General features: G+C 55.8%; 2 protein-coding genes across 3 annotated transcripts; both read right to left on the reverse strand.

The window, feature by feature from the left end:
* Positions 1–645: 645 nt before the first annotated feature.
* Positions 646–16,076, reverse strand: UBL7 (ubiquitin like 7). Of its 2 annotated transcripts, none has more exons than XM_054388034.1 (12): positions 16,012–16,076; positions 15,659–15,892; positions 14,589–14,708; positions 13,223–13,305; positions 13,013–13,097; positions 10,742–10,799; positions 9,224–9,357; positions 8,407–8,456; positions 7,015–7,182; positions 6,701–6,823; positions 5,397–5,560; positions 646–676 (listed from the first exon to the last, which is right to left on the reverse strand). In XM_054388034.1, the coding sequence occupies exons 2-11, from the start codon at positions 15,840–15,842 to the stop codon at positions 5,423–5,425; spliced, it is 1,143 nt and encodes a 380-aa protein (XP_054244009.1). In that variant the 5' UTR covers positions 15,843–15,892; positions 16,012–16,076; the 3' UTR covers positions 646–676; positions 5,397–5,422. The 2 variants fall into 2 exon arrangements, with proteins under 2 accessions (XP_054244009.1, XP_054244008.1); XM_054388033.1 differs by lacking the exon at positions 646–676 and adding an exon at positions 5,064–5,281.
* Positions 16,077–17,007: 931 nt separating this feature from the next.
* On the reverse strand, positions 17,008–19,124 carry LOC128972381 (actin, cytoplasmic type 5). The gene is made up of 2 exons (XM_054388323.1): positions 19,088–19,124; positions 17,008–18,533 (listed from the first exon to the last, which is right to left on the reverse strand). The coding sequence occupies exon 2, from the start codon at positions 18,520–18,522 to the stop codon at positions 17,392–17,394; it is 1,131 nt and encodes a 376-aa protein (XP_054244298.1). The 5' UTR covers positions 18,523–18,533; positions 19,088–19,124; the 3' UTR covers positions 17,008–17,391.
* Between the last annotated feature and the right edge of the window lie 388 nt (positions 19,125–19,512).

Raw genomic sequence — 19,512 nt, forward strand, 5'->3', positions numbered from 1 at the left:
CCCTAGAGCCCCTTCAGCCATGTCCTCAAGCTGGGGTGGGAGGCAAGGCGTGGAGCCCCACACTTGCTGGGGAGCAGAGAGCCATCTTCCCCCAGCTCACCACCACCATGCCCAGGGGGGTGGTGGTGGTTTGTCCTCCAGCTCCTGCACATTTGTTTGGGATGGGGCAGGGCAGAGGAGCAACACTGCTTGGTTTCAGCTGCTCTGCTGCCTTGGTATGACCATGGTCCTGCAAGCAGGAGACACTCAGAGCCTCTCTTTGGTTGGAGGAGCAAGGAAGCAAAACACTGATCCTGAAATCCTGGAGAGATGTGGGAGGATGAGGAGCATTCAGAGCCAGAAATCAAGGCTGAAGAGCTTGAAGCTGTGGTGGTTTATCATCATTATAATTCACCCAAACACAACCCAGGCCAGGCATTGAAGTCTGCTCCTGGGTCTTGCTCCATGTGGCTACTTCATACATGGGAAGGCTCCAGCACCATTGTGAAAGCAGAGGAAGGATGGAGCTGGGAAGACATCCAGGCTGAGCTGCTGCAAAAGCCATCAGTGATGTGAAGCCTGGGAGATTCTGCTCTGTCTCCACTTCACCCTTCAGCTGGAAAAGGATTGCTCTGCTCCACATGGAGACAGTCAGGTCAGGGCTGTCTTAAGTAGAGACAAGGCAGGAGGAGTGGATCTGTTGGAGAGGAGACCATAAAGATGATCAGGAGTTGAAGCATCTCCCCTGTGGGGACAGGCTGGGAGAGTTGGGGCTGTTCAGCCTGGAGAAGAGAAGGCTCCATGGAGACCTTAGAGCAGCCTTCCAGTACCTGAAAGGGGGTACAGGAGAGCTGGAGAGGGACTTTTTACAAGGGCTTGGAGTAACAGGATGAGGGCAAAGGGACTGAAACTGCGAGAGGGGAGATTGAGACTGGAGATGAGGAGAAAATTCTTTAGAGTGAGGTTGGTGAGACACTGGAACAGGTTGCCCAGAGAAGTTGTGGACACCTCATCCCTGGAAGTGCTGAAGACCAGGCTGGAGGAGGCTTTGACAACCTGGGCTGGTGGAAGGTGTCCCTGCCCATGGCAGGGGGGTTGGAACTGGAAGATCTTTAAGGTCCCTTCCAACCCAACCCCTTCTATGAGGAAGCCATTGAGGAAGTAGAAGTGAAGAGCCTAGATCCCAGCCAAGCCCTGCAGGTGTCCACAACGTAGCCACCACTGATGGTCAAGCAGCTGAACAAACAAAGAGATGACTGAGAGCCCAGGAGTGCCAGCAGCACTGCAGAAATCACCCCCTGCAACTGCTTCACCTGTCAGTTCCACTGCTGAACCAAACACTTCTCTTTGATGTTCAGAGCCAGGAAGTCCCTACTGAAAGCTCTTACGTTGAGGAACCATGGTCTGACCTCCACCTCTCCCGTGAGGTCAGCCTGGCAACTCCCACAGCAGCAAGGCAGGCAGGCCACAGATGCCTCTTAGCTGGCAGAGGTTGGGCACACAGGCAGAGAACAGATCAGCTGAGACCCAAGGAGAACAGATGCACCTCTAACCCAAGCATACAAGGAGCAACCAGGGCTGGTGCAGGAGGAGGAAGAGTGGAAGGTGTCAAGACAGCAGCAGCACCAAGGATGGGCCACAGGGATTAGGGCAAGTGGGAGCTGGGAATTTCATAGAATCATGGAATTGTCAGGGTTGGAAGGGAGCTCAAGGCTCAGCCACTTCCAACCCCCCCTGCCATGGGCAGGGACACCTCACACTACAGCAGGTTGCTCACAGCCACATCCAGCCTGGCTGCAAAAACCTCCAGGGATGAGGCTTCCACCACCTCCCTGGGCAACCTCTGCCAGTCTCTCACCACCCTCATGGGGGAAGAATTTCTTCCTAACATCCAGTCTGAATCTCCCCACTTCTAGTTTTGTTCCATCCCCCCAGTCCTATCACTCCCTGACACTCTCAAAAGTCCCTCCCCAGCTTTCTTGGAGCCCCCTTCAGATCCTGGAAGGCCACAAGAAGGTCTCCTGGGAGCCTTCTCTTCTCCAGCCTGAACAGCCCGAACTCTCTGTCTATCTTCATAGGAGAGGCTCCCAAAGAGCAGAATCTGTTGTGTTCAGCCACTGGCTTAGCTGCTGCCTCAGCAAACAATGGATACCAGCATCTTCCAGCTTTGTCCAGCACCTCTCTTGGGACACAGGCTCCTGCAAGGACTTCAGCAGTCAGGACAACAGGCTCAGGGGACAGACCTCATGCTGCCTCCCCATGGTAAGCCATAGTCAGCCTGCGAACCCCAGGCAGAAGGCCTCCCCCCCCAAAAGGAGTGTGATTGCTTTCTCCCCCTCTGCAGAGTTTTTCCCTGCAGTCAGAAGTGGAACTTTTCATCTCAGAGCTGCTGGGAGGGCCAGAGGCACTCAGCCAGCAGAGCAGGTGGGAAGGCAGCGCTCACCTGGCTGCCGCAGAGCCAGTTCTCAGCAGCTCCGAGCTTCCACTCCCCTACAAGAGCTCCTGCAGTAAAGCTTCCCCTTCCTCCTCCTCCTCCTCTATCAGCAGCCCTGCAGGTGCCAGCAGAGCCTCTCTTCCCCATCCCTCCAGCTCTAAATTTGCCTGGTTGCTGAGCACATCTATTCCCGGCAGCCACAGGCAGGCGAGATGAGGGAAGCGGAGCGCACGCAGCAGTCGTGAACAGCAGCGAGCTCTGCCAAGTCCTGCTCTGCTCCAGCCAGTTCAGGGAACAGCTCTGATGTGGCTCCAAAGAAACAGTTTGGGAAAGCAATCAAAGCTCTTCCCATACCAGAAGCTCAGGTTATTCTCAATTCCCTAGGCAGAAGCAGAAATAAACCACCTAGAAAAGAAACTGCTTCGCACAGAAGTGTGGGGGAAAGGAATCAAACTGAGGGCAGGAAGGAAAAGCAGCAGCAAGTTGGCTTAAGCTGAGAATTGAGGTGGTACAGCAGAGCAAACTGGTCACCCCTGCTCCCCAAACAAGTCCTGCTAGCCCTGAGCAGGTCTGGGAGAGCTTAAGGCAGCAGCATCTGTGATACAGCTAATCCTCAGTCGGCAGAGGATTGAGGGCTGACAGCAGGGCTTGGCCCCACGGTGAAGGGAGGGAGCGAGGGTGCTAGGCACATGCTGCCCACTCCTCCAGCAAACCATGAGAGAAGGGAGCACAGGAAGCAGTCCCCATCCACGTCAAGTCACAGCCATCACCTAGGCTGGGTTTGCAGAGCAGTAATGAGGGCAGCAACCTGGCAGGCTGTGGAGTCAGCAAAGCTGTTACATCCATCACATCTTATCTCCTACACCATGCAGAACAAAAGCTGTCCCTCCCTCCTGAGACCCTTAATCCTCTAGACAGGATTAGAGTCTATCAGTGAGCCTCCCTGCAGGGAACAGCCCAGCATTTGCTGGGTGATAGCTGAGATGGTATCAGCAAGGCTTGGAGAGGCATTAGAGGGGAGTCACGGGCAGCTCCGAGGCGTGCTCTCAGCTTCCCTGGCAATGCAGGATGGAGATGGGGAAGAGCAGCTCCTGCCTTCATGCCTTGTTAATCTTGATGGTACAAGCAGAGTGAAGCCAGCCCCAGCTTCTCCCCAGGACTGTAAAAGCACAGGCAAATGCCTTTGCAGCTCAGGTTTGAGGCAGAGCTCTGGTGGCCCCATCGTAAGGAGGATGTGGAACCATTGGAGTGAGTCCAGAAGAAGGCCACAAAGGGCTGGAGCAGCTCTGCTGTGAGGATAGGCTGAGGGAGCTGGAGTTGTTCAGCATGGAGAGAAGAAAACTCCAGGGGCACCTTAGAGCTGCCTTCCAATACCTGAAGGGATCCTACAGGAGAGGCTGCAGAGGGACTTTTTGTGAGGGTGTGTAGAGACAGGCCAAAGGGGAATGGTCTGAAGCTAAGGGAGAGAGCAGGGTTAGACTGGAGCTTAGGAAGAACTTCTTCAGTATAAGGCTGGTAAGACTCTGGGAAAAGGTTGCCCAGGGAGGCTGTGTTTGCCCCCTCCCCGGAGGTGTTCAAGGCCTTGAACAGCTGAGTCTAGCTGAGAGGTGTCCCACCCATGGCAGGGAGGTTGGACTAGATGAGGTTCCTTCCAACCTAAGCCCTTCTGTGATTCCATGATTAGAAGACACTTTGGAGGCCACTGGCCAACAGACTAACCTGTGTTGGCCAACAGAAGAACCTGTGCCAGACAAGCATTCCTCCCACTGAGCCACCTGGTGATTGCCTCAACCCCTCTGCTTGTCCTTTCTGTGTGCTGTCACCCTGTGGTGGCCCGGAGCTCCTGCACCTCTACCCTTGCTCTCTTCAGCTCACAGGACTCTGCCAGCCTCACCCAACACATCTAAGGACAGGTTTCTGCTAAAGAGGAGACATGAAGCCTGACTGCAGAATCACAGCATGGTAGGGGTTGGAAAGGCTCTCTGGAGATCACTGAGTCCACTCAGAGCAGGATCACTAGGGCAGGTTGCTCAGGTTTGGAATGTCTCCAGAGATGGAGTTTCCACCACCTCTGTGGACAGCCTGTTACAGTGCTTCACCACCCCCAAAGTCAAGGAGTTCCTCCTCATGTTTAGATGCAATTTCCTGTGGTCCAGTTTGTACCACTTACCTCTTGTCCTGTCACTGGGCACCACTGCAAAGAGCCTGGCCCCATCCTCCTGCCACCCACCCTTGCAGTATTAAAGCAGCATTGAGAAGATTCCCCCACCTCAGTCTTCTCTTCTCCAGCCTAAAAAGTCCCAAATCCTTCAGCCAGGTGTTCTGGTCTCCTAACCATCTCTGTAGCCCTTTGCTGTACTCTCTCCAGCACTCCCCTGTCCTTCTTGAACTGGGGAGCCCAGAACTGCACACAGTACTCCAGATGAAGACCTCCAACATGAACAGCTCTCTTCTACCGGCCCTAGCTCCTGGCAGGATGGCTGTGGAGGTCAGCTCCAGCCCAAAGACAGCTTTGCTGTGTTGGAGCCCTCTGCAGTCCTGCCACAGACAAAACCTTTTCACTGCTTTCCTTCCTGCAGTAAGCATGAAGACAAGCCAGGAGAGCTCACAACCCAACCAAGAGCCAAGTGAATGAATGCAGTCCATTTAATACAGCCTGAGGGACCACAACAGCATGACAAGAGACACATCAGGTGGGCAGGAATGAATCAGCAGACAGGAGAGGGTGCTGGCAGATCTAAGACAGAGGAACCATGCTGGACAAAGGTCTGAGGTCTTGTTTCTGGTGGCCAGGAGGCTGGAGAGAGATTCCTGGGAGCAGCTGCCCTCAGCATGGTCATAGCTCTCCAACAGGAGCACACTGCCCACCTAGAGGGGAAAGAAGCAACCACCCCAGCAGCTCCATGCTGAACCCCAGTGCACAGACAGTGTCAGGGCCAAGTCCCAGACCAAGGGACGTGACAGCTGCCTCAGTGCCACTCACCAGTCCAGCCTCTCCTGCGCAGGAAGCTAGGGAGCCCCACCAGCAAAGATAAGCTCCAGAGCAGCCTGAATGTCCCCTCCAGTGGCCTGCAGGGCTCGGAGGCTCAGCTCATCGTCGTGGATGCCCATGTCTCGCAGCTGCTGCAGCTGGGGCTGCCACTGGCTCTGCAGGCAACACAGCAAGAGAAGCTCACAGGAGGTGCTAGAGGTCCAACCAGCCCTCTCCACAACCTGCTCTCCCATGTTGCCTTCTCCCACTCCTCTCCAGCTCACCTTGAAGCTCCCAGTCGTGGTGCCAACTCACAGGATCAAGCAGGTTGGGAAAGACCTCAGAGATCATCAAGTCCAACCTTTTACCTAACCCCTCCTGACAACTCAACCCTGGCTCCAAGGGCCACATCCAAGCTTGTTGTGAACACCTCCAGGGATGGTGACTCCACCACCTCCCTGGGCAGCACATCCCATGGCCAATTACTCTTTCTGGGAAGAACTTTCCCCTCACCTCCAGCCTGAACTTCCCCTGGCACAGCTTGAGACTGTGTCCTCTTGTTCTGTCCCTGCTTGCCTGGGAGAAGAGCCCAACCCCCTCCTGGCTACAACCTCCCTTCAGGGAGTTGTAAAGAGCAATGAGGTCTGCCCTGAGCCTCCTCTTCTCCAGGCTGAACACCCCCAGCTCCCTCAGCCTCTCCTCACAGGACTGTGCTCCAGACCCCTCCTCAGCCTCATTGCCCTTCTCTGGACACCTTCCAGCATCTCAATGTCTGTCTTAAGTTGAGGAGCCCAGAACTGGACACAGGGCTCCAGGTGTGGTCTAACCAGTGCTGAGCACAGGGCAGGATGAGTTCCCTGCTCCTGCTGGTCACACTCTTCCTGATCCAGGCCAGGATGCCATTGGCCTTCTTGGCCACCTGGGCACACTGCTGGCTCATGTTCAACCAGCACCCCCAGGTCCCTTTCTGCCTGGCTGCCCTCCAGCCACTCTGCCCCCAGCCTGGAGCACTGCATGAGGTTGTTGTGGCCAAAGTGCAGAATCTGGCACTTGGACCTGTTGGATGCCATCCTGTTGGACTCTGCCCATCTGCCCAGCCTGGCAAGAGCCCTCTGCATTGCCCTCCTACCCTCCAACAGACCCACACCTGCCCCCAACTCCCACCAGCCCATTTCCACCCAGCACTTTTGCAAGATCTATCAGGCCTCCAAGAAGCCCTTCTCCAGTCATGCCTCAGGAGGCAGCTGGAAGAACCACCTGCCCTCTGCCCCACTCGATGAGACATGGGGCTGAAAGATGAAGCTTGTGACACTGACCTGCAGGCTGGGCTGCCCTGAGGCCTGCAGGGCATGCTGTAAGGCCTGGCTGAAGAGGTCATTGGTGATGGGTGTTCCTGACTGCACGCTGGATGACATTGGGGAGGTCCCAGAGGAGTGACCCTAGGAGGGAAGAAGTGGCAGATGCCTCACCCACACCTGGCAGAGGAAGCAGAGCCACACCTGCTGCCCCTCTCCCTGCCGCCCCCTCCGCCTCGGGTGGCAGAGCGCTCGGCCAGGAGGAAGTCAAGCAGTGAGGGCTCCCAGAGCTGCTTTGACAGCCCAGGAGGACCTCCCCAGCTGTGTCTCTGTACCTGGGTGCCCGGGGTGGGTGTGTGGGAGCTGCTCTCCGGGGTGCTGGCCAGGGCCAGTGCCGTGGCCAGCTCGCTCTGGGTGATGGGCCGGGGGCCGGCAGCCCCCGCATAGCCCAGCGAGGCCGGGCGGGAGCCAGAGGTGCTGCTGGATGGGGTGGATCTTGTGCTCTGCATGGAGGAAAGCAACAAACACCTCTGAGCATGGAATCCCAGCGTGCTGGGCTTGGAACACACCTCTGGAGATCACCCAGTCCAACCCCACTGCCAAAGCAGGGCACCCACAGCAGCCTGCCCAGCAGCACAATGCCCAGGGGGCGTTGGAAGCTCTCCAGAGAAGGAAACTCCACAACCTCTCTGGGCAGCCTGCTCCAGGCCTCCAGCACCCTCACACCAAACAAGATTCTCCTCCTCTTCAGGTGGAACCTCCTGGGTTCCAGTTTGTGCCCATTGCTCCTTGTCCTGTCCCTGGGCACCTCTGAGAAGAGTCTGGCCCCAGCCTCTTGTCCCCCACAGCTCCTTCAGCTCTTGCTGAGCATTGCTCAGCTCCCCTCTGGGGCTGCTCTTCTGCAGGCTCTCAGCCCCAGGGCTCTCAGCCTTTGCTCCTCACAGAGCTGCTCCAGGCCCCTCAGCAGCTTTGTAGCCTCCCCTGGACTCTCTCCAGCAGTTCCCTGTCTCCTGGGGAGCCCTGAACACAGAGGTGGCCTCACCAGGGCAGAGTAAACGGGGAGGAGAACCTCCCTCAACCTTCTGGCCACACTCTTCTTAGTGCACCTCAGGACACCATTGGCCTTCTTGGCCACAAGGTCACATTGGTGGCTCCTACTGAGCTTGTTGTCCACCAGCACCCTGAGGTCCTTCTCCATGGAGCTGCTTCCCAGCAGGTCAAGCCCTCACCTTTCGTGCCACATGCCAGTCCAGTCTGGCTCACCTGCTCATTCCCAGGGACCCTTTTCCTTACAACTCTCCCAGCTGACAAGTGTGGTACTTTTAGGAGATACACAGGACAGGATGTGGGTTTTTTTCCCACAGCCTCAGCTCTTCCAAAGCCACAGAAGCTGGCAGCAAATCTTTGACTGTAACCAAGTGTCACCAGGCTGTAACAAAACAACTGGCTGTGGACAGGCTTTTTTTTTTTTTTTGCCTAAACATGCAATTTCTCTGCTGAAATTTGGAGAGGAAAAGCTCCTTCCATTGCAGAAGAAGGGCAGAGACCAACACTTCCGTGTTTCCCAACATGGACAGCATCCAAGCATGCCACAATCAATATGTTTGGCTTCACAAGAGCCCTAAGGAAGCAGAGCAGCTCGTGCTGCTCAGCAGCCAGGAAGAGGGAAAATTCAAACTCACTTCACACCCCAGGCAGCAGCAGTTCCACCAAACCTGGCTGCTTACCTGGTGGAAGTCATCTTCATCATCAGACAGACCTTCAAACAAAAAGCCACCTGCAAAAGAAAGGAGAAGAAACAGATGCTGAGAAACAGGTGGAAAGCCCAAGGAGCCCTCTGCCATGCAGTCAGGCACAGCACCAGGCCTCAGCACCAGCAGGTTCCTGTGCAGCAGATCAGCAGATGACAGGCCAGGCCCAGCAACATCTGCACAAAACAGAGGCCACAGCACTCTGCTACCAACAGACATTGTACACATCTGGTTGGGAATGGCCCCAGATGGATCTCACAGTGCAGAACCTTTGTGGCTGGAAACTGCCCAGCAGAAAAGGACCTGGGGGTGTTGGTAAACAGGGGCTGAAGGTGAGCCAGTGTGTGCCCAAGTGGTCAAGGCTAACAGCACCCTGGCCTGGATCAGCACTGGCCTCTACAGCTCCCTGCAAGGAGGTTGCATTGAGGTGGGGGTTGGTCTCTTCTCCCGAGGAACAAGAGGAAAGGGCCTCAGGTTGCCCCAGGGGAAGTTCAGGTTGGACATCAGGGAATATTTCTTCTCTAAAAGAGTGGTGAAGCCCTGGAACAGGCTGCCCAAGGGGGGTGGTGGAATCCCCATCCCTGGAAGTTATTAGCAAGCCATGTAGACGTGGTGCTGAGGGACACAGTTCAGTGGTGGGCTTGGCAGTGCTGGGTTCATGGTTGGACTCAAATCATGGAGGTGTTTTCCAGCCTCTCTGATTCTCTGAGAAACCCCTAGCTGGGGAAGCCAAACCTCTTTCCCTGCCAGGGAAAGCCTCCCTCCCCAGGGGCGAGGCTGGGGCTGCCCATACCTGGCATGTCACGGTAGGAACTGGAGGCCATGCCTCGGGAGGAGGTCTCAGGGGCTGGCAAGGGAGTGCTGCCAGCCACTGAGTGCAGCACCAGGACAATGGCATTGACCAGTGCAGGGTGGGCTGGGATTAACCTGCAGGGAGAGAGCAGAAGAATGCATGATGTTCACAGGGCAAGTGGGGAAAGCAGCAGCTCAACGCTGGCGAAGAAGCTGGGGCACAGCCAGCCTCACTTGCTGCACCTGCAGACACCTCTGCCCATGGCTGCCCAGCCACAAACATCTAAGTTCTGCACCAGCAGGGTGGTGGCACACTGCAACAGGTTGCCCAGGGAGGTGGGTGAGGCCTCATCCCTGGAGATATTCAAGGTGAGGCTCTACTGGCTTCTGGGCAACCTGATCTAGATGAGGATGTCCCTGCTGACTGCAGAGGGGGTTGGACTGGATGAGCTTTGGAGGTCCCTTCCAACCCAAAGCATTCTGTGATTCTATGAGCTCTCCATGTTGTTCCATGTGGCTCCTTGATCTTCCTGTGACACAAACCATCCTTAAAGCTCTCACAGAAGCAATTCTCTGCTGTGAGCAAATAGCTCCAGATGTGAACACACCATCTGAGGGACTTCTGAGGGTGTCAGGGAATGATAGGACGAGGGGGAATGGAGCAAAACTAGAAGTGGGAAGATTCAGATTGGATGTTAGGAAGAAATTCTTCCCCAGGAGGATGATGAGACACTGGAGCCAGGGGAGGGGGTAGAAGCCTCATCCCTGGAAGTTTTTGCAGCCAGGCTGGATGTGGCTGTGAGCAACCTGCTGTGGTGTGAGGTGTCCCTGCCCATGGCAGGGGGGTTGGAACTGGCTGAGCCTTGAGCTCCCTTCCAACCCTGACAATTCTATGATCTGGAGGTGATGATGGCCTTGTGCCCTGTTATATACCACAGTCTCACAGTACATTAGAGGTTGGAAGGGAGCTCCAGAGATCATCCAGTCCAACCCCCTGCCAAAGCAGGATCACTTAGGGTAGTCTGCACAGGAATCCATCCAGGTGGGGGTGGAAACACTCCAGAGAAGGAGACTCCACAACCTCTCTGGGCACCCTGCTCCAGGGCTCCAGCACCCTCACTGTAAAGAAGTTTCTCCTCATGTTGAGGTGAAACCTTCTATGCTCAAGCTTGAACCTGTTGTTCCTTGTCTTAGTGCACACCACTGAAAAGTGCTTGGCCCCCTCCACTTGACACCCACCCCTCAGATCTTTATCCACATTGATGAGATCCCCTCTCAGTCTTCTCAGCCCCAAGGCTCTCAGTCTCTCTTCCTTTAGCTTAACCCAACAGTGGGGTTAGATGGGTGTCAAAGTGTCAGCTCCCTCTTTCCTTCTGCTAAGGAAAAGTGTCCCAACCTGAATCTCTGGCCTGGTGTATCCTTCCTGGCAGGCAGGAGCAGAACTCTCTCCACCTCAGCCCAGGAACAGTCCCCACAACAAAGGCACTGCTTAGTCACTGCACAGCTGACGTCAACTTACGTGTCCAGCATGTTGGGGTCTGCAAACACTGAGAAGAGATCCTTATCCTGCAGGACTCCTGAGAGGGAAGAGGAAACATGAGGAGTGTGAGAGAGGATATGAGGACCAGGAGCCAGTCAGACATGAGCCATGGGAATAAGCAGCCAAAAATATGAATTGTTTTTCAGGAACTGAGTCACTACCAAACCCCATAAATACTTCTTCATTGTTCTTCCTGAAGCTTTTCACCATCTTCCTGGCCAGACTTCTGATCACAGCCCCAGCCCCAAGGCTTTCCCAGCAGAGCCAGCACTGACAGCGCCACCTGATGGTCAGGATCATGTCCAGCACCCACGTCCCTCATTCCACCGGCCTCAAAGCGGCGTGTGTCGAACAGGCTGCAAAACCCTGGGCCAGAAGCAGCGAAGTAAATCGAATGAAGCCTTCTTGGGAGCCTTTGTAGCAGGAGAAAAGCAGCCACGTTTGCTGATCTCCCCTGGGCTCCACAGGCCTGAGGTCCTTTCTGAGAAGTAGGTCTGTGTGAACCTCAGGAGGTTCAACGAGACCAAGCACAAAGTCCTGCAACTGGGTCAGGGTAGTCCCCAGTAACAATCCAGGCTGTGGATGAAGGGCTGGAGAACAGCTCTGAGGAGGAGGATTTGGGGGTGCTGGAGGGTGAAAAGATGGACATGAGCTGGCACTAAGCACTGCCAGCCCAGCCCTGGGCTGACCCCCAGCAGTGTGGGCAGCAGGGGCAGGGAAGGGATTCTGCCCCTCTGCTGAGACCCCCCCCCTGCAGTGCTGGGCCAGCTCTGCAGTCCTCAGCACATCACAGACAGGGACCTGGTAGAGTAGGGCCAGAGGAGGTCAGAGCACTGGTGAGGGCTGGAAGCCCTCTGCTGTGAGGCCAGGCTGAGAGACTTGGGGTTGTTCAGCCTGGAGAGGAGAAGACTCCATCCTGGGAGACCTTCTGGTGGCCTTTCAGTGCTCAAAGGGGCAAATCAGAAAGCTGGGGACAGACTTTAGAGCAGGACCTGTTGTGACAGGACAAGGGGTGATGGTTTGAACTAAAAGAGGGAGAATCAGACTGGAGAGAAGGAGATTTTTGAGACAGAGTGGTGAGACCCCAGAGAGGTGGCAGATGCCCCACCCCTGGAACCATTCCAGGTCAGGTTGTTTGGGCCTCTGAGCAACCTTTCCTGGTTGCAGATGTCCCTGCTGACTGCAGTGGGGCTGGCCCCACTAGATGACCTATAAAGGTCCCTTCCAGCCTAAAGCATTCCATGATTCTATGAAGCCAGCATCTATCCCAAACACTACTACAGGAGCACAACAACTCTGATGCCTCAGCAGGCAGCGATTCTCACACTCCACAAAGAGACCCAAAAGCCACTTTTTCCCCCCTTCCCTGTGCCAGGAATGAAAACCAAAATATCTTTATTTGCTTTTCCTTGGATCTTATCAGGCCACCCAAAGAGTGACTGTCAATGGGTGCATGTCCAAGTGGAGGCCAGTGACAAGTGGAGTCCCTCAGGGATCAATACTGGGACTGGTCTTGGGGCAATCCCAGGCACAACTACAGGCTGGGCAGGGAGTGGCTGGAGAGCAGCCCTGAAGAAAAGGGACTTGGGGGTGCTGGGGGAGGAGAAGCTCAGCAGGAGCCAGCAGTGAGCACTTGCAGCCCAGAGAGCCAAGCAGAGCCTGGGCTGCAGCAAGAGAAGTGTGGCCAGCAGGGCCAGGGAGGGGATTCTGCCCCTCTGCTCCACTCTGCTGAGACCACACCTGGAGCTCTGTGTCCAGTTCTGGAGCCTCTGTTGCAGGAAGGATCTGGAGGTGCTGGAAGGTGTCCAGAGAAGGGCCATGAGGATGAGCAGAGGGCTGGAGCTACTCTGATATGGAGACAGCCTGAGAGAGTTGGGGCTGTTCAGTCTGGAGAAGAGAAGGCTCCCAGGAGACCTTGTGGCCTTCCAGGATCTGAAGGGGGCTCCAAGAAAGCTGGGGAGGGACTTTTGAGAGTGTCAGGAAGTGATAGGACTGGGGGGGATGGAAAAACCTAGAAATGGCTAGATTCAGATTGGATGTTAGGAAGAAATTCTTCCCCAGGAGGGTGGTGAAGACACTGGAACAGGTTGCCCAGGGAGGTGGTGGAAGCCTCATCCCTGGAGGTTTTTGCAGCCAGGCTGGATGTGGCTGTGAGCAACCTGCTGTAGTGTGAGGTGTCCCTGCCATGGGCAGGGTTGGAACTGGCTGAGCCTTGGGGTCCCTTCCAGCCCTGACAATTCCTTGACTCACCCAAAGCAACAGGGTCGCTGCTGAGGCCAGGAGTAGCGACAATGATCTGATCCAGCGACTCCTTGTTCCCCAGCATTTTGAAGACCTGCCAGAGAAACCAGAGGAGATCAGAGGTGTCACACAAGAAGGCTCCACTGTGGGACTCTCTTCCCAGAGATGGGCCAGACAGAAGACACCCTGACAGGCCAACCATAAAGCCCCTCCACTCACTGCATCTCTGTAGGCAGGGCTGCTGTGCAGGGCAGTGTGGAGGACTCGGAACTCTCGTACTGCTGCCACCTTGTCCACAGGCTCTGGGGGAGGAACAACAACAGAACAAAGGTGGCTGCCCCTCTGCCAGCTTCACTAGCTGCTCTGCTTATCACTGGCATGCTCTAATGCCCACCCTAGATGCAGCTCATCCAAAGAGGACAGGACTAATGAATGGCAATGTCTGAAGCAGCTGCACTGTCAGCTCCCAGCCAGGAAAATACAGAGAGACATCATCCTAGGTGTGGACAAGGAGTTGTGTTAAAGCCACAGCTCTAAACTAACCCAACTCTACACTCAGGCAGAGCAGGGACACACCCCTGCAGCTGAGTAACCACCTGCTTTGCTCCCAGTTCTCTGGCATACCCTAAAATTGGTCACAGTCACTTATTTGCCTTCCCCATGATGGAGCTCATTCCTTAGTTCTTCCATCAGCAAGGACACACAACACTCAGTGACTGCTGTTAGTGATGGAGAGCACACAGAGCCATCAGTGAGGGCCATCAGCAAGGACACACAACACTCAGTGACTGCTGTTAGTGATGGAGAGCACACAGAGCCATCAGTGAGGGCCATCAGCAAGGACACACAACACTCAGTGACTGCTGTTAGTGATGGAGAGCACACAGAGCCATCAGTCAGGTCCATCAGCAAGGACACACAACACTCAGTGACTGCTGTTAGAGCTGGAGAGCACACAGAGCCATCAGTGAGGTCCATCAGCAAGGACACACAACACTCAGTGACTGCTGTTAGAGCTGGAGAGCACACAGAGCCATCAGTGAGGGCCATCAGCAAGGACACACAACACTCAGTGACTGCTGTTAGTGATGGAGAGCACACAGAGCCATCAGTGAGGGCCATCAGCAAGGACACACAACACTCAGTGACTGCTGTTAGTGGTGGAGAGCACACAGAGCCATCAGTGAGGTCCATCAGCAAGGACACACAACACTCAGTGACTGCTGTTAGTGGTGGAGAGCACACAGAGCCATCAGTGAGGGCCATCAGCAAGGACACACAACACTCAGTGACTGCTGTTAGTGGTGGAGAGCACACAGAGCCCTCAGTCAGGGCCATCAGCAAGGACACAACACTCAGTGACTGCTGTTAGTGGTGGAGAGCACACAGAGCCCTCAGTCAGGTCCATCAGCAAGGACACAACACTCAGTGACTGCTGTTAGTGGTGGAGAGCACACAGAGCCCTCAGTCAGTTCCTCTCATAAACCTCACATCAGGACACAAGCCACAAGAGAAGCTCTTCCTCAACAACCACATCCCAAGGAGTTCTAAGCAATGACCTAGACTGCCTCCTCCTCCTCCTCACCTGGTTTCTGATCAGGTTCAGGCCAGGACTTGCGCAGGACATGGACAGTGGAGCCAGACTGGATGCCATAAAAATCCAGGGTCTGGTCATCCCTCAGCTTACGGCCACAGTAGATCAGATCTGGGAGAGAGAAACACCTCAAGATAAACATCTCTTTTGGGGAGGCAGTGGGGACCTGCTGGAGAGTGGGGAAGCTCTATAGACAGACCTGGGCCAAGGCCAACGGGCTGAGGTTCAACAAAGCCAAGGGCAGGGCCTAGCACTTGGGTCACAACAACCCCATGAATGCTCTGGGCTTGGGGCAGAGTGGCTGGAAGCTGTCCAGAAAAGAAAGACCTGGAGGTGTTAGTCAACAGCTGGTTGAAAATGAGTCAGCAGGGTGATCAGGTGGCCAAGAATGTCAACACCATCCTGGCCTGGATCAGCAGGAGAAGGGAAGTGATTGTGTCCCGGTTGTCAGCACTGAGTCAGTTTTGGGCCCCACACTCCAAGGAGGTCCAGAGAAGGGCAGCAAAGCTGGAGAAGAGTCTGGAGAACAGGGCTGGGGAGGAATAGCTGAGGGAACTGGGGGTGTTAAGTCTGGAGAAGAGGAGGCTTGAGGGGAGACCTCATTGCTCTCTACAGCTCCCTGAAAGGAGGTTGGAGCTAGCAGGGTGTTGGGATTCTTTCTCCTTAGGAACAAAGGACAAGAGGAAGTGGCCTCAAGTTGCACCAGGGGAGGTTTAGATTGGACATGAGAAGGAACTTCTTCATGGAAAGGCTTCACAAGCAGTGGCACAGGCTCCCCACAGAGGCTGAATCCCCATCTCAGAAGGTGCTTCAAAGAGGCAGAGATGCGGTGCTGAGGGATATGGTTTAGCACCAGCCTTGGTAGAGCTACGTAACAGTTGGACTCAACGATCTTAAAGTGCTTTTCTAACCAGAACACATCCGTGAGCCTATGCTGAGCCTGCGCACCAGGCTAGCTGGCTGTGCCAAGCCTTCCCACCAGCCCAAGGACCACCAAGAGAAGGACATCAAGGAGAGGAAGAGAGAAGAAAAACCTCACCACGACCCCCACGGACACCTACCGATGAGCTCAGGGTCTGGGACAGACTCCTGCAGCCTGCCAGTGATGAGCTGCTTGAGGTAGGAGATGCTGCACCCTCCGAGTGGGCATTCTCCCAGCTCTGTCTCCGGCAAACGCAAGATGGATTTGGGAGCCAGGGGCTGGTCTGCCAGCTTCACCGCGATGTGCCAGTCCGGCAGGGCCATGGCAGCCTTTTCACCCGAGGGAGCCAAGCCAGTCTAAGTCCTACAAAGCTCTGGGAAGGGAGGAAAACAAATCGAAGCGTGGCACTCTCTCACTAACCAGACACTTTATAAACCCGCAAGCTTCACAGGAGGCCTGATCAACGCACATACGGACTTCTAAGGTTCCTACCTCAGCGCGAAGCCATATCTGAAGCCAAAGGAAAGGCAGAAAGAAGGCAGAAGAGAGGCAGAAACTCCCCCGCAAGGCTCCACTCTCAGCCGAAGAAAAGCCACCAGCAGGGCCCAGCCGCCTCACCCCGTAGGCGCTTTCCCCATCAAAGCCCGGTCCCCCTGCCCAGCGACGCCGGAGCGCAGAGGGGTGCCAGCAGCGCTAGCCCCAGTGCCGTCGCACAGCCCCCAACCCGGCGATCCCCGGCCGGGCTCCTCCGCAGCCCCAGGGGAGCACCGGAAGCGGAAGCGCTGCGCCCTCTGCGCAGGGCACCTTGGGAGAGCGAGTCTGCCACAGGAGGAGGGGCTGCGCCGCGGAGGAGCAGCCTCCGATTGGCTAGCTCTGACGCAACGAAGCGGGGTGAGCCAATAGACGGCCGGCTGAGGGTTTAAAAGCGGACGCGCGGGGAAAGGCGCGACTCCCCGCCGCGGTGAGGGGGGAGAACTCGCTAGCTGATCAGCGATCTTCCATTAATGGGCTGCCACCCTTCTGCCAGTCTGCCCTGCAGATCGGGGGCTCTTGCAGACACCCTGCCAGAGCAGGAGAGACCCTCCTCTCAGCCCTATCTGCTGCTTCATCTTGTCTCTCCCAAAAAAGGAATCCACTGCTCCTCCAGCCATCAGAAACCATGCCAAGGCTTCAACTTCTCAGAGAGTTGTTTATGTTCTAAAAAAAGCCAAGTTACCATCAAAGTACAAAGAGGCTGCAGGAGCCACATACCAGCCAAGCTTTCCTCCCCAAGAGTTCTTAAAATGGCCTGCACAGCTCAAAGCAGCTTTAAAATCTGCCTTCACATCACTGGTGAAGCATTTACCCCAAATTTTCATTCTCCATGTTTCAACATAGGCCAGGTTTGAGTCCAAATCCATCTACTGCACCATCAGTCTTCGCAGCCAGGAGACGAAGAGCCCACCCTGAAAGAAAGCAAAGCCATCTCACAGCTGTTATGCATGAAGAAGTTTATTTGTTTTCTTACAAAGGAGTACCTTGTGACAAGCCTAAAAGGTGACAAGTCTAAACACCAAGCATCATCCTATCAGTGCTACCTAGAAGTGGAACAAGGCTGTCTGCTCCCCAGCCCCACAGAGCCAGGAGGAAAGCTCCCTACAGGACATTAAAAAAACAACCTCACAGATCTGTTCTTCCTAAGCCTCCTCTCAAGGACAAAGCCTTCACCTGACACCTAACCAGAGAACTTTTGAAATCAAGTGAAAGCATCAGGAGTTCAAACATCAAATCAGTAACAGTCAAGTGATGCTGGGACAGTGGGGAAGGAGCAAGCTGCCCTCCCGGTGCATGTCCAGGTGAGGATGGCCCTCGGGTGACTGCCAGCAGTCCCTCTTAGAAGCACTTGCGATGGACGATGGAGGGGCCGGACTCATCGTACTCCTGCTTGCTGATCCACATCTGCTGGAAGGTGGAGAGAGAGGCCAGGATGGAGCCACCGATCCAGACAGAGTACTTGCGCTCCGGCGGGGCGATGATCTTGATCTTCATGGTGCTGGGTGCGAGGGCTGTGATTTCCTTCTGCATCCTGTCAGCAATGCCAGGGTACATGGTGGTACCCCCCGAGAGCACAGTGTTGGCATACAGGTCCTTCCTGATGTCGACGTCACACTTCATGATGGAGTTGAAGGTGGTCTCATGGATGCCACAGGACTCCATGCCCAGGAAGGAAGGCTGGAAGATGGCCTCAGGGCATCGGAAACGCTCGTTCCCAATGGTGATCACCTGCCCATCAGGCAGCTCATAGCTCTTCTCCAGGGAGGAAGAAGAGGCTGCCATGGCCATCTCCTGCTCGAAGTCCAGAGCAACGTAGCAGAGCTTCTCCTTGATGTCACGCACGATCTCCCTCTCAGCTGTGGTGGTGAAGCTGTAGCCCCTCTCCGTGAGGATCTTCATGAGGTAGTCAGTCAGGTCACGGCCAGCCAGGTCCAGACGCAGGATAGCATGGGGCAGGGCATAGCCTTCGTAGATGGGCACAGTGTGGGTGACACCATCCCCAGAGTCCATTACGATGCCAGTGGTGCGGCCAGAGGCGTAGAGGGACAGCACGGCCTGGATGGCTACATACATAGCTGGGGTGTTGAAGGTCTCAAACATGATCTGGGTCATCTTCTCCCGGTTGGCCTTGGGGTTCAAGGGGGCCTCGGTGAGCAGGACAGGATGCTCCTCTGGGGCAACACGCAGCTCATTGTAGAAGGTGTGGTGCCAAATCTTCTCCATGTCATCCCAGTTGGTGACAATGCCGTGCTCAATGGGGTACTTCAGAGTGAGGATGCCCCTCTTGCTCTGGGCTTCATCCCCCACGTAGCTGTCCTTCTGCCCCATGCCCACCATCACCCCCTGATGCCGTGGACGCCCCACGATGGAAGGAAACACAGCACGGGGGGCATCATCCCCTGCAAAGCCTGCCTTGCACATGCCAGAACCATTGTCCACCACAAGAGCAGCAATCTCCTCATCTGCCATGTCGACTGGGCCTGAGATGGGGAACATGCAGATGTTAGAGTCCTTGAGAGGAATCAGTGCACAAACATCAAGAAGCATGAACACTTGTCCCCATGCACTACAGGCCTGAAAGGACTTAAGACACTAGAGAGCCTCAACACAAAGTGCTGAGGAATCTGAGATGTAAGAGGGGGGAACTGAGAAGGCTTGAATGTCTGTCCCACAGAACCCTCAGTACCTGACTGGAGACACCAGAGAGGGTCCCCTCAGGGAGGCTCCTCTGTGGAGAGGAGACGCTTAATGAGGCAAAATATCTCTTTACTTACACAAGATACACGTGTACGTGCAGACCCTAGAGAAGAACGGGGGGAAAACACAGAAAAGACAAGCACAGACCCTTGCCGCTCCCTCCCCGGGGAGAGACCCGTCAGGGCTGCTCCCCACGCACACCTTTGCCGCAACCCTGAGGGAACAAAGCCGAGCCACAACCAAAGCAGGCTCGCTCCTCGGGGGCGAAAAGCCAACGGCGACCACCAACCCCCTGCCGAGGCCTCACCCCAGGACCCGGTACCACATCGACCCTCACCTGCGCGATCACCTTCCCTTCACGACGCTGCCTTTTCAACGACTGCCGGGCCCGGCACCGCACCCCGCCTTTTATTGCGCCCGGAACCGGAAGCCGCCCCTCGCCTCACTCTGTGATTGGCTGCAGGCCGAGGCACAGCCTTGCCTCCTTTTTCCCCTGGCAGCCGCTTCCGGGTGTGGGGCGGCCGCGCTCGTCTTCCGTTGCCGGGGCCGTACCCGGAAGTGGGGCGGGCGCTTCCGTTGCTGGGCGCCGCCTTCGCCGCCCCGTTTCCGGCCGGGTTGAGGAGGGGCGGTGCGGGGTGAGGGGGGGGGGGGGAAGAAGGAAAGAGCTAGTGAAGCTGAGGCGGCCGCGCACGGGCTGGCGGTGACCCGCTCCTAGGGCCCGCGGGAGGTAACGGCCCCCTTCGCTCCGGTAGGGTGGGGAGT

This window comes from Indicator indicator, chromosome 16 (genome assembly GCF_027791375.1).
Source record: "Indicator indicator isolate 239-I01 chromosome 16, UM_Iind_1.1, whole genome shotgun sequence".
NCBI classification, from domain to species: domain Eukaryota; kingdom Metazoa; phylum Chordata; class Aves; order Piciformes; family Indicatoridae; genus Indicator; species Indicator indicator.